At 36.0% G+C, this 13,452-nt stretch overlaps 1 protein-coding gene across 8 annotated transcripts in view; it reads right to left on the reverse strand.

Annotated features, from left to right (window-relative positions):
* HERC4 (HECT and RLD domain containing E3 ubiquitin protein ligase 4) overlaps positions 1-13,452 on the reverse strand; it is a 140,164-nt gene that overhangs the window by 55,760 nt on the left and 70,952 nt on the right. For 7 of the 8 annotated variants that reach the window (XR_775670.3, XR_010318112.1, XM_003409289.4 and 4 more), the window contains 6 exons: positions 13,318-13,394; positions 12,914-13,038; positions 12,030-12,089; positions 11,809-11,920; positions 11,111-11,300; positions 9,592-9,764 (listed from right to left, as the gene is read on the reverse strand). Coding sequence is in view for 6 of the 8 variants with exons in the window: in XM_003409289.4 (XP_003409337.2) it covers positions 9,592-9,764; positions 11,111-11,300; positions 11,809-11,920; positions 12,030-12,089; positions 12,914-13,038; positions 13,318-13,394 (737 nt within the window). In the remaining 2 variants the exon portion in view is untranslated. The remainder of the gene's footprint in view (positions 1-9,591; positions 9,765-11,110; positions 11,301-11,808; positions 11,921-12,029; positions 12,090-12,913; positions 13,039-13,317; positions 13,395-13,452) is intronic. The other variant, XM_023546987.2, reaches the window with a different exon arrangement.

The following is a 13,452-nucleotide window of genomic DNA, read 5'->3' on the forward strand; positions in this document are numbered from 1 at the left end:
GGGGCAATAAATGGAAAGGATTTTAAAAAGGAGTTTGAAGAAAAACATTCCAAGCAGAGAGAATAGATGCGCTAAGGGGACTTAAAAACATGTATATACTTGCCCCAGTTAAGTTGTTGATGCAAGGAACATGATAAGCACATGGAGAAGATCTGTACCCAACATGCTGCTTGAAGCTAAGCCCAGCTAAACACAGCCTAGGTCAGCAAACCCTAGCCAAGCCTCAGGCTGAAGGAGGGCCCACTCCAGCAGGAATGAGAATAAATGCTTATTATTGTATGCCAATGAGCTTCAGTGTGTTTTGTTATAGAACATTACTGTGGCAAAAGCTAACTAATACATGGAGAAATAAATCAAAATTTTGAAGCCAATATCAGAGTGATATTTTATGAACATTATTCTGTTAGCAGAGTGAGGCATAGTCAAGAATGAGTAAAGAAGCTACTGGTAAGGAAAACAAATCAGGATATTACTAAAAGACTCAAGGTTTCCAGATAATAAAAAATGTAGAGGTACGGCCTTCCTGTGAGCCGCACGCTGGAAATGAGTTCCTCAGGCCACAGTCACTGCCAGGGCTGAGGGGGAGAGGGCGCTGAGCTCCAGTGGCCCATCCCAGGGTCACAAGTTTGAGGACAGGCAGGCAGGTGACGGGAAGATGGGGCCCTGGAGAGACACCACCTGGCTCATCGGAAGGGGCAGCCGCTCCTGGCCCCAGCTCTATCCTCATGTGGGAACATGGTCCAAGGACGTGAAGTTCTTCCAACTTTCTAAGAGAGGCCGGGAGACTTCTATGTCAACTCTCCTGACTGTTAAACATTGACAATCATCCAGGGCTTAAAACCACTGGGTTCTCCCTTGGCCCAGTGGTTATCACCCCAGTCTGATCACGAGACAACATCAGAGAAACTCACACTGGGGACACCCTACAGGACCCCAGCCAGTCCTCCTCAAGGCTGCCAAGGTCAAGATCACAAAAGACAAGGAAAGACCAAGAAACCGGCCCGGTCCAGAGGACGCTCCTGAGACATGATGACTAAATGTAACAGGGGATCCTGAATGGGACCCTGGGGCAGAAGAAGAACATTAGGGGAAAACTGGGGACATCTGCAGTGGTTAAGCACTAAGCTGCTTACCTTAAGGTCGGTGGTTGGAACCCACCAGCTGCTCTTTGGGAGAGGGACCTGGCGATCTGCTCTTGTAAGGATTACAGCCTAGGAAGCCCTATGGGGCAGTTCTGCTCTGTCACATGGGGTCCATATGGGTTGGAATCAACTCAACAGCACCCAAAAATGACAACAGGCAAATCTGAATAAAGTACAAACCCAAACCCATTATCGTCAAGTCAATTCTGACTCACGGCAATCCCGTGGGTTGGGGTGGAACTGCGCCATGGGGTTTTCAGTGGCTGTCGTCTTTATGGGAGTGGACTGCCAGGCCTTTCTTCTGTAGTGCCACTGGGTGGGTTCGAACCACCAACCTTTTAGCTTAGTAGACAAGCACAAACCATTTGTGCCCTCCATGGGCCTGAATAAAGTACAGACTTCAGTCAATGGTAACACACCAACATTGGCTCATTAACTGTGACAAATGTCCCATAGGAAAGAAAGATGTTAACAACCAGAGAAACTAGGCAGGGGCATGTGGGAGCTCTCCGTACTCTTTGCACCTTTTCTGTAAATCTAAAACTGTTTTAAAATAAAAAGTGCATTAAAAAAAAAATGTAGAGGTAATGGTAGTTAACTGGATATAGAAGCAAAGGCAACTTTAATTTCAAGCCTGGGTAACTGAAAAAAAAATAATAATAATAATGCTGATAACACACATTCACTGAAAACACAATTCAGGAAAAGAAGAAATCTTGGTGGGGCAGGAGTGGGAGCTACGTAGCTGTGTTCTAGATTATGATGGCAAGACTGTCAGGTGGCTCAAGAGAAAGGTTTATCCCAAAGATGTAATTATACCATACAACTGAACCATTTTTCTTAAATAAGGCAACTAAAGCTGTGGCAGTGGATGAAGGAGGAGTAAAGAATGAAACAAAGAGGGGCAGACACTAGGGAGATGCCCCCATTTAGGAGAATAAACCATCAACAGAAACAAAGAAAACTAACCTAACACCCAAACTAAACAAAACTAAGTTTCCTATGGAAAAAAACAAAAGTAATTGTTTACAATTTAAAAAAAGAAAAAAAAAAAATCAAATTCACACTAAACCAACTTAGCAGTACCTGAAAGTGAGCAATAGAAATCATGCACTACGGGAATAAATTGAATGGACAATGGTTGAGCCCCAAAAGGTGCTCAATAAACATGAGATGAATGGATGGACATAGTTCACACTTCTAATAAAAAAAACAAACCAAACCTGTTGCTGTCGAGTGGATTCTGACTCGAGGCGACCCTAGAGGCAGGGGAAAGCTGCCTCATAGGGTTTCCAAGGAGCAGCTGGTGGATTCAAACTGCCGACCTTTTGGTTAACAGCCACACTCTTAACACTATGCCACCAGGGCTCCATGCTTCTAAGAGCACTTTAAAATGACTGGTCTATATGATATATTTTTAGTGAGACACATGGGAATGTGTGGTAAAAAGAATGGTTCATACATACATGTAATATCGCAACTATAAAGAATAATGTGGAGTCTATGAAATATAACATGGATAAATCTGTAGGATATTATGCTGAGCAAAATAAGTCAATCACAAAAGGATAAATATTGTATGGTCCCACTATTATAAAAAGCCAAGAATAGATATACACACAGAAAGCTACCAGGGTTGGGAGGGAGAGGGAGGTGGAATCACTTTCTAGATAAAAGACGCTTGTTATTCTTGGTAATGGGAAAGGCAATGCCAAATATGGGTGAGGTTGGCACAACTTGACCAAGGTAAAGAAAGACACTGAGAAGTACATAAGAAAAAGGGACAATTTCACTGATTGCTGTAACATATACAGTTTTGGAACACTAACAACAACGAAAAATATATGTGTGATTACATAGGTAGATACGTACGCATGTATGTGTATAGGAAGGCATATGCAAGAAAATGCACATGTGCATATAGGTATATCTGTAGGTATATATGTATATACATGTTTGTGTGTGCAGCATATATATAAATACATATATAAAACAAAGCACGTGGAGGCGGCACAGTTATGAAGGCTTCCTAGACATAACCAAACAACTTGCAGGATTATTTCACTGGGTGAAAAAACTTAGGACCACAGTCTCGAGGCCAACTGAGTCAACTGGCATAACATAGTTTATAATGTTCTACATCCTAGTTTGGTGAGTAGTGTCTGGCGTCTTAAAAGCTTGCTAACAGCCACCTATGATACAACTATTGGTCTCCACTCATATGGAGCAAAAGAAATCAAAGGCCCAAAAAAGAAAGTAGTCCACAGGACTGACAGCCCACACAAACCATACAAAATTCTAAACTGAGACCAGAAGAGCTAGATGGTGTCCAGCTACCACTACCAGCCATTCTGGCCAGCGACACAATAGAAGGTCCCAGACAGAATGGGAGAAAAATGTAGACAAAATTTAAGTTTCTAAAAAAAAAGCTAATCTTCTGGACCAATAGAGACTAAAGGAAATCCCAATACTATCACCCTAAGATACCCTCCGAACTTGAAACTGAAACTATCTCTGGAGGTCACCTTTCATTCAAATCATACATTGGCTTACAAAATAAACAATATCACCCGTGAATAATGTGCTCCCTTAAACAATCCACTATATGAGATCAAATGGTCAACACTGACCCAAAAGCAAAGATGAGAAGGCAAGGAAGGAAAGAAAGCTAGATGAATGGAAACAGAATGGAAATAATGAGAATACTGACACATTGTGAAAATTGTAACCAATGTCAGAACAATTTGTATAACAATTTGTACAACAATTGTTAAATTGTTAATTTGCTAAGTAAACTTTTACCTAAAACTCACTAAAATATTATTTTTCAAATGGTATATAATATCCATGCTTTTCAGACTTTTGCTCTGAAGTAGCTCTAATGGAAAAGGAGGGTAAAGACATACATAACACCACTATTCTCCCACTTCCCTCCACGCTGGGGAACGGGTCTCTAGCACGCATGTCTAGATGGGAAAGTAAAATTTTCACTAAAGTGCAGATTTTACTTTAAAATTCACTCAAATTTTATGCTCCAATAAAATATTAATAGCTATCATTATGAAACAGTAAGTATACTTCATGTACATTATCTCATTTAATCTTTAAAACAACTCTATGAAATAGGTACTATTACTATCCTCATTATGAGAATGAGTATACTAAGGCTTAGAGTTCAAGAAACTTAATCAAGGTCACACAGCTAACAGAGCCGGAAACCTAACTCAGACCTAACACACATGAATTCTTAACTTACTAAATGACTCTCAAATTTTATTCCTTAATATATCTTCACATACGTGTGTGTGTATGTTTATGTATTTAGCATATAAAAACACATACATATATTTTCTTTTTATGAAAATGTTTAAAATTATTTGCCATCAACTACAACCAATGCTTGATCCTGTGGCCTACTCTTAGAGGTACAAATAATTCAGTTAAGACACACACATTTCATAATACTGTTTTCATTTTCAAAGTTGACACTTTTAATCTCTCTCTTCATTGACAAAGGCACTTTGAGAGCTCCTTTTTCATTGTTTTGCGCAATTTATATCTTTGACCAGGGCACTCATCTGGGAGAAGCTGATCAGAGTAAAACTGCTATTCCTGGCTTTCAAACAGAACAAAGATTCCTAGATTATATACCAAATCCAAACTGTTGCTGCCCGGTTGATTTCAACTCATAGCCACCCTATAGGATAGTGCAGAACTGCCCTATGGGGTTTCCAAAGAGCTGCTGGTGTATTCGAACTGCTGACCTTTTGGTTAGCAGCTGAGTTCTTAACTACTACACTATCAAAAAAAAACGAAAACCAAACAACCCATTTCCGTTGTGTCAACGGCAACTCACAGCTACCCTATAGGACAGAGCAAAACTGCCCCAAAGGGATTCCAAAAAGCACCTGGTGGATTCAAACTGCTGATCTTTTGGTTAGCAGCTGAATTTTTTTTTTTTTACACCACCAGGGTTTCCACAACCAGGGCTCCTAAACCAAATCCACTGCTGTTGAGTCTATTCCAACTCATAGCAACCCTATAGGACAGAGTTTATATATGGAAATCTAAACCTTAATCTTAGAACAGAGGTCAGCAAACTACAGCCTGTGGGCCAAATCCTGCCCGTGGGCTGTTTTTGTAAATAAAGTTTTACTGGAACACAGCCCCACCCATTCATTTACATATTGTTCAGGGAAGGGTTGAGAGCTGAGCAGCTGCAACAGAAACCATATGGCCCTCAATGCATAAAACATTTACTATCTGGTTCTTGACAGAAAGTTTGCCAACCCCTACAGTACTGTCTTTAGTACTGTGCTTTAATCAAGTAAAATCACTAGCCAAACTCCTCCTACTAAAAAAGAAAACACACACGATAATTATATATTAAAAAAAAAACCACAACAGCTTTTCTCCTTCCAATATTTACATTTATAAATGTATACACTAACTTTCAATCCCACTGAGCTCCAAATTTAATGACTCTCACAGAAACTGATTCGCGTCCCATTGACCTTCAATATATATTTTTATTCCAGATTATAAAAGGCAAAAAGGGTGCAGTTTCCTTTTCCAATAGCAACCACTATTTATGGTTTATATAATATATCCTACAAATATACAGAGAGTCTGATATGATACATAAGTTTTGAAAAGAAATGCTCTACTAGAATAAAAATTAATGATTCAGAAACCAGGTTTGGTTCAGAAATAAAAGATAAATTTCAGCCGAACTTAACCTTGGAGGGAGGAGGGGATTATGGCTAAGAGTAAATTAGCTATAATGCTTTAATAGCTATAGAAAAAAACATAAGTTAACACTATTTTAAAAATAGGGATATTAGAAACCGAACAGAACACTGAGTCAAAAGACCTGCACACAAATTTGCATATACAATCAAGAGTTTAAAAAATATAAAATCTATTTGTATGGAACATAAAATTAACAAAACCTTTTTTTCCAGGAAGCCTTCCTTAATCCTTCTCTGTTATGTGTTTGCACAGCGGCCTATGTTTTAGCTGATCTAGCACTTACCATTGCTGTATCATAGATGCTCATTTATTTGTATGCACACGACCCTTCAATATTAAAAGCTCATCAAGGGCAGAAATCACACCTTTTGCTTATCACTGCATCCCTAATGTCTTATACAATGATAAACACATAGGAGGCACTCAATAAATATTTGCAAAATGAATTAAAAAGAAGAAATTACGTGGTAGAAGTGCAATACAACCTATACATTCAGTATTATTGCCTAAAATGTATAAAATAAAACCTATGTATGTGTGATCACAACACTTTTATTTCACATTTTAACTAATTTAGTATTCTGGCTTATAAACTTCAGTTCAAGAGTGCCATATGGTGAGTATATATGCATGTCTTACCTGTTTGGTTTATTTAAGGATTCTTTGCCAAAAAAAAAAAAAAAATTTATTTTTTTAAATCACGAGTTAAGAAGATCAGCATATAGACAGCAATTACACTAGACAGACCCAGGTAAGTCTTTTCTTTTGGCATACTGGTATCTCTAAACAGACTGTGTAGACACTCAGAAACTACTGAATAACCCAATTACTTGCCAGTACTCATTTATCTGAAAATAATACATCCATTCCTGAGAGCAGGTACCCAAGTATCTTTTCTTATGCCATTTAGAGCACTGGAAATGACTTTTAATTGCAAAGTTTTCCAAAGGACATGACATAAGGGAGGAATAATTACATTCATATATCCTGAAATGACTAGGAAACACACAGTCCTGTTCTCTAGTTCCCAATCCTGCTCCAGGGTTAGGTCAAGAAGGAAACTGTTTTAGGAAACTTCCCCTAATTCTTAACCATGGAGCAGAAAGAAGGAATATATAGTTGTCTGACATAAGCTGCCTTTGAAAAAAATAAGTTTCTGATAAGTAACTTTCTCTAAAGATGAAAATGAATCATCGATAGTTAATATTCACAGGTATCTATTTATGGAAAAAGTTTTCTACAAAGTAAAGAGTAGAAGAAAGATAAATGACAGCCCGAAGGACTCCCAGGAAGAGATGCCTAAGAAATTGGTGTGTGATCATACCATTTTTGAGTATGTAACAATTTGAAACAAGAATCCAGTTTCCTCATAACCCAAATAAATCAGATTAAAAGTGATGTTTTCCCATCCAAATGGTGGTGGTGGTGATAATGAAATCACTGCCTTAATAAATATATATTAAAACTTAAAAATTTTAAGTGTTTTCACAAATACTGAATAATCTGAGCAGTACCTCAATCCTGGGAAACTATCAAGTCAGGTATTTTTATCCTTATTTTATAGATAATTCTTCGTTTGCATATATGATAAAGATAAAGTCTTGTTCAAAAGCACATTGACAGAAGCAGCCCAGACAGAGTTTTGATTCCTCATCCAGGGCCTTTAACACAATCCAATGCTATTTACAATTATGGAAGGATGAATCTCTGGGCCTAAGGGCATAAAATAAGAGCAAACTCTCTTTTGGAAGTAAATGTGGATTTCAACTCTGCTACTTACTGGTTTATGATCTTTGACATATTCATTTTCCCATCTATAAAAAGGGGTAACAATATAAACTGTACAGGGTTAAAAAGGTTAAATGGGTAATATATGTAAAGTGCTTACATGAATTAATGTACAATGGAGGCTATACATTAATCCTGGCTACTGCTGGCTTTCAATAAATGTTTGATTATTTTCCCTTCCCCTTCAACTAGCAAAAAGTTAAGTATTCTTGTATCTAGGACTATGGAGATGGAAACCTATAGGGTTCGTCTTCAGTAGAGATGAAGACTTCTGAGCTTGGCAGACAACTTAAGTTACTTGCTGAAATACCGTCTGTAGTTATGCATGGAAAAAGGTTCAATTTCCTTTCCTTTTACCTTCCCTTTTTCTGATAGTAAAAGGAAGACATTTTTAAAAGGGGGAAAGGTACTTTTTAAAAGGAAGAAAGATATACTGAAAGGAGAGATAAGCAAGTGAAGTAATTATCTGGGATAGGATCCCACTGAAAAACAGATGTGTCACTGAAGTAGCAGGAAGAGAGAGAAGAAACGGAAACAATCTAATTAATCTCTCAAATCCCAGGCAAAAGGAATACAGAAAGATAGAGACCCATCACATGAAATTAAAGTACTGTCTTAATAGCAGTTTACTGCAAAATCCAGTTAACCCTGAAATGCTGCAAGAAAGCCTTGTTTTGGAGAAAGGTAAATAACAACTTGTTTTCCTAAGAAATAAATGGTTATTATTTCTTCAGTTACAATGAGAAGAGAAATAATTTGTTCTAGGAGTCTTGGACAGACTAAATACAGAGAAGAAAAATAAGTTCAGTAGCTGAAAAAATAGCCAGGAGCTTCACTGTAAGAACAAAAAGGAAAATAAGTGACATATAAGGGTGCTTTCTTACAGCAGAATATCTCCTTTATCCTCTCAACATTTACTAAACAAGAAGGATCTACAAACACTAAAGGAGGAGTTAACGAGACGAAGGTTCATGTGAATTTTTCAGTCACTCTAGAGGCTAAAAACATATGCATCTCCCTTAGGTCATGTCTCATGGACTCTGAAAGAGCATCTCAAGAATACCAAATGGCGTAACAGAGATATACCTCCCAGCTGTCAGGGATAACTCAAATCCATCTTTAACGAAACAGCTGAGACTCTACTTCTTCATGTAACTTTGAACTGTTACAAGTATAAAGGGTACTATTTCTTACACTAAAGGGCAGGGAAGAACAATAGGCAAATTAATGAATTATATATGTTTCCAATTTTAAGTTAGTCATTTGTTTCAAATGAAATGTTCTACTTTGATTGAGGCCATTAGTAAAAAAAAACCCTATTAGTACCCAATAACAAAAGACCATGAGTTTAAATGTTCATAATAACAGCTAGGACCCAGTCTCCTTCATATGATACCAAAAAACCCAAACCTGTTGCCAGTGAGTCGGTTCCGACTCATAGCTGCCCTATAGGACAGAGTAGAACTGCCCCATAGGGTTTCCAAGGAGAGCTGGTGGATTCAAGCTGCTGACCTTTTGGTTAGCAGCTAAGCTCTTAACCACTGCTCCACCAGGTGTTCCCTTCATATGATAATCACCTATAAATACAAAGGACATATTACTTAAACAAATTATGTTCTCCATAAAAAAAAAGTAAGGAGAATTCTAATTCATTAGTATCCTATTGTTCTGCCCAACTACAGACAAATCTATAGATACATGCCTAAAGAAGTCAAATGAGACCAAAGTTCCAACTACAGATATTACATCTTTTTAAAAAAAGTACCAGGTGATAAATTTTCCAAAATGCTATAGTATATATATTTTTATGCCAATCTAAAACTATAATATATTAATGTTAAAAGGAACAATTATCAATCTGTTAGTAGCAATGTGGAAAGACGAAAATAAAGTTAACTATTGAACCTACCCTGTGTAATATCTCTAAAACTTTTAACGCAGTATGAAGAAAACTGTTGAAAATTCTTCTTTCAGAAGGGGGAATGCCGATCTTGTAGAGTTTCAAAAGATGTACCACAACTTCCTTAAAAAGTTCTACTATCTTGAAGAATAGTGGAGGTTCAAGTACTGACCACCAGTTTTCTGTTATTAAAGGGTGAACATGCAAATAAATAAAATAAAATAAAAAATCACAATTTTCAAAATCACATTGACTTTTCTTCTAAAGCAGTGATTTTTAACCACTGGAAAATCCTAGAAGATGCACATAGTATTTTGTTTAACATTTCCAAAGCTTATAAAGCCCCCTCCAAGTTAAAGAATACTAGTCCTAAAAGCTCAAAAAAAAAAAAATTGAAAGGCCTATTGAATTTACATTCTCAGGACTTAAATTAACAATTCACCACTATACTTAATATTAAAACAAGTTATAAAAAAGTATTTTGTGTATTAGAATTTTAATATTTAAACAAAACATACTTGAAATTATATTGCTCTAATATTTAAGGATCTTTCCAAGTTTTATCTCTAGAGTTCACCTAACAAAGTTGAAATACTGAGAAGTACCATCTTTAAAAATCAAACATAGAGGCTGAGCACTCTAAAGCATAACATGTATGTCCGTCCCCATATTCGCTACTTGTACTTACTAGCACTACTAAATAACATCACAATCGTATGAAATGGGTAGAAAGAATATAAAAACATCTGACGGCAGGGAAGCAACCCTCTTTTGTGAGTTTCTGCTTTACTTTATTACTGGCTAATTCCCTCAGATTCCTGGATTCTACCCCTTGCCTGTTGTTTCCTCCGCTTACCCTCAGCCTAAAACTTCTTGTCCTGATTTTATTACTTTTATGTACCTCAGCTCCACGTATCTGGAAACTACTACTAGGAAGGAAAGCACTGGGTTAAATGTAGCAAGCAAACTATAAAGACCAGGAGACAGAGCTGGAATCCATACAAGTAGAAAAATCAAGGTAAGAAAAATTTACACCAAAAACACAGAGCAGATAGAGACAGAACTGCAAGATAGCTGAGCAGCAAAATCTCTTCTCCATGCAGAGAAATAAAATCAAACATTAGCAAGTGAAGAAGACACAAGGCGAAGGTTTGACATCAGACTTCAAAAGGGATTTACTAGCCATGTTTGTTCAATTTTCATTGAACAACCTCCTTTACTTCTTTAATAGCAATATCATTCTGCAGGGGATGAAGGAGTGGAGTTCAGACAGCAGTTTCTATCTTTCCTGACACTGTCTCTGCCATTGTGTTTGATTAAAATCCTAAGATCTAACATGCTTTGCCTTCAACAACTGGCATCAAAGTAGTAGAATAAAGCAACAAAAGCAAAAATAGATCTATTTTTTCCTAAGACAATGTCAAATAAGCAGGGCAGCAAAATTTTTAATGGCAAAATAGTAGGAACTTTTGGCCACTTTCATTTAAAGAGAAAAGATTTCAAAAGAAAGTAATATTAAAATTCTTACCAAGTACTTTCAGTGGTGCCTTTTCTAGGTTCACAAGAGCTGTGCCAAAGGGAATTGCTATTGTTGTGAAATTGTTGGAATCACTCATCAGGGGACATTCTGGTAGAGTAAGATAAAACCTCAGTGCTTCAACATCAGGTAAGGAGCTAGTCAGCTTAGGAATTAGATTCTTTTCCAAACTAGCTGCCACCTATATTTTGACAAAAAGTAAAACCTACTTCATTTAAAGTGAATGCACTTTCGAACCAAAAAAGAAAGAAAATCTAAAGCAAACATGAAATAGTGAAGAAGAAAAAAGAAGATAATGTCTCACATTGAACATACTTGGAGCACGATGAAACTTAATGCCTGAGTGTGCTAAGGGAATGCAAAGAAGTCTTATGTGCAAATCCCAGTTTAAACTCTCTACACCTCTACAGCTATATAAACACTTAACCAACATGGCAATGTTAAGTAATTTAGGGTTTATGACAAATGTTTGGAAAAATTTATAGATATGTGACAGCTAAATTACAATTGCTTTAAAGCAAAACCTCATTATTCTAATTCTTATATTAGTATATTTAATAAAATCACACAAAATACATCATAATGAAGAATCTATGAAACCATAAAGTTAATTAGGCTATGAACATATAAAATAAAACAGAATGAAAAACTTATCAGCCTAATAATACAAACATATTTTAAAAGCAGACCTGCTGAGATATCTGAGGATGTCCAGGTTGTATGAGTCTGTGGAATAAAAGCCTAGCAGCCGTCATATCAACCCCTGAAAATCTGGCGCCTGTTCTATAGTGATCATCATTGCTTAAAAACAAAAACAAGAACATATGTATTTTAATTCAATTCCAAATTATTTCACTTATTTAACATAATAAATTTGAAACTTTCGGCATATCAAGGAATTGTTACTTACCTAACAGCTAAAAAACTTCCATTTAGGCAACCAGAGGAAGAAAATGTTCCATCTATCTCACTAAAAAGTTCAAAAATCCAAAAATCACAAAAAGCTTCTCTTTTTTAAATAGAAATTAAAACGAAAGTTTAATTTAATATTTAATGCTACAGAGCACTCCTCTGACATCCAATTAGACTAAATCAGAATTATATAAATTACTAAAAATTGATTAAATATCATTTGATAAGGTATTACCATTTATCCTAGACCTTCTCAAATATTACTTCCATCCTTCTAATTCATCAAAGTAATGCAGTATTCTTTTAAAAACTGTTACATATTTAAAAAAATTTTTTTACATAAACATGTACATTTAAGTTTTTAAATTCCACAAATGGAGAACCCAATCTGGATGTGAGCTTTTGAAGCCTGCTCTCTGTGCTAAAGATATAGCCTATCAAAGCCTCCTATAACAAATAGCAACCACTATCAAAAAACAAATCAACAAATAAAATCCTAAGTACTAAGTAAGTTACTCCATAAGCAAAATCAAAATCTTCCAGAAATAACACTCGAATCATCCAGGTGGTATAAAAGTTAAAAGATAGTGACCACTCTGAAGCCAGAAAGAATACATTTCAAACCCAGTCCTAAAGTGGCTATATATAATGTTTTATCATTAAAGGTATCTTTATGTGTATGGAAGATGTAAAAATTATATAAACTTAAATGAGATCTTTAAAAATATCTACTATGGAAATTTTAGACATTTAAACTTTTGTATATAAACCAGTTAACAAGTGATATTTAAATGAAAAACCCCAAGTTAAAGTTGTTCTATATTTTGGGGAGCCCAGGAGTTGTGTTCATGTATGTTTGTGAAGGTAAAATGTTTTCCTTACTTGGCTATCTCCACAGGAAACCTTCCAGGGGGGTAGCTCAGCCATTTTTGAACTAGAGCTTCATTTATAGTCCAGATCTGCTTTGAAGGATCAGGATATCTAAAGTCATCTGGTGGTCCACAGTTCTAAATTTTAAAATAAGCAGTATTAGTCAAAAAGGAAAGAAGACATTATAAATAACTTAAAACCAGGCACAGTCCCATGTATTTTTTTAAAATGGAATATGAAACTACTAAACCACTAAAAACAGAAAATATGCTATTTTGCAGATCTCAGAAAAAAGATTTTTTTAAAAGCAATTATTTGTAACACATAAAGAATAGTATGTATGTCTCAAAAAATGGATTTTAAAATTCTTCAAAATTATTTGAGACTAGCAAGAATTTATATGACCATATTGTTACCTGGGGACTAGAGTAATGTGAAAAGCTTTGATCTCCACCTGAGAAAATTCTTTTTACACAGAAATAGTCTTCATAATCTGTTTAAATAAATAAAGCGCAAGATTTAGATCACATTTTTTAAAGCATCAAATAAGC

This window comes from Loxodonta africana, chromosome 16 (genome assembly GCF_030014295.1).
Source record: "Loxodonta africana isolate mLoxAfr1 chromosome 16, mLoxAfr1.hap2, whole genome shotgun sequence".
Classification (NCBI taxonomy): Eukaryota; Metazoa; Chordata; class Mammalia; order Proboscidea; family Elephantidae; genus Loxodonta; species Loxodonta africana.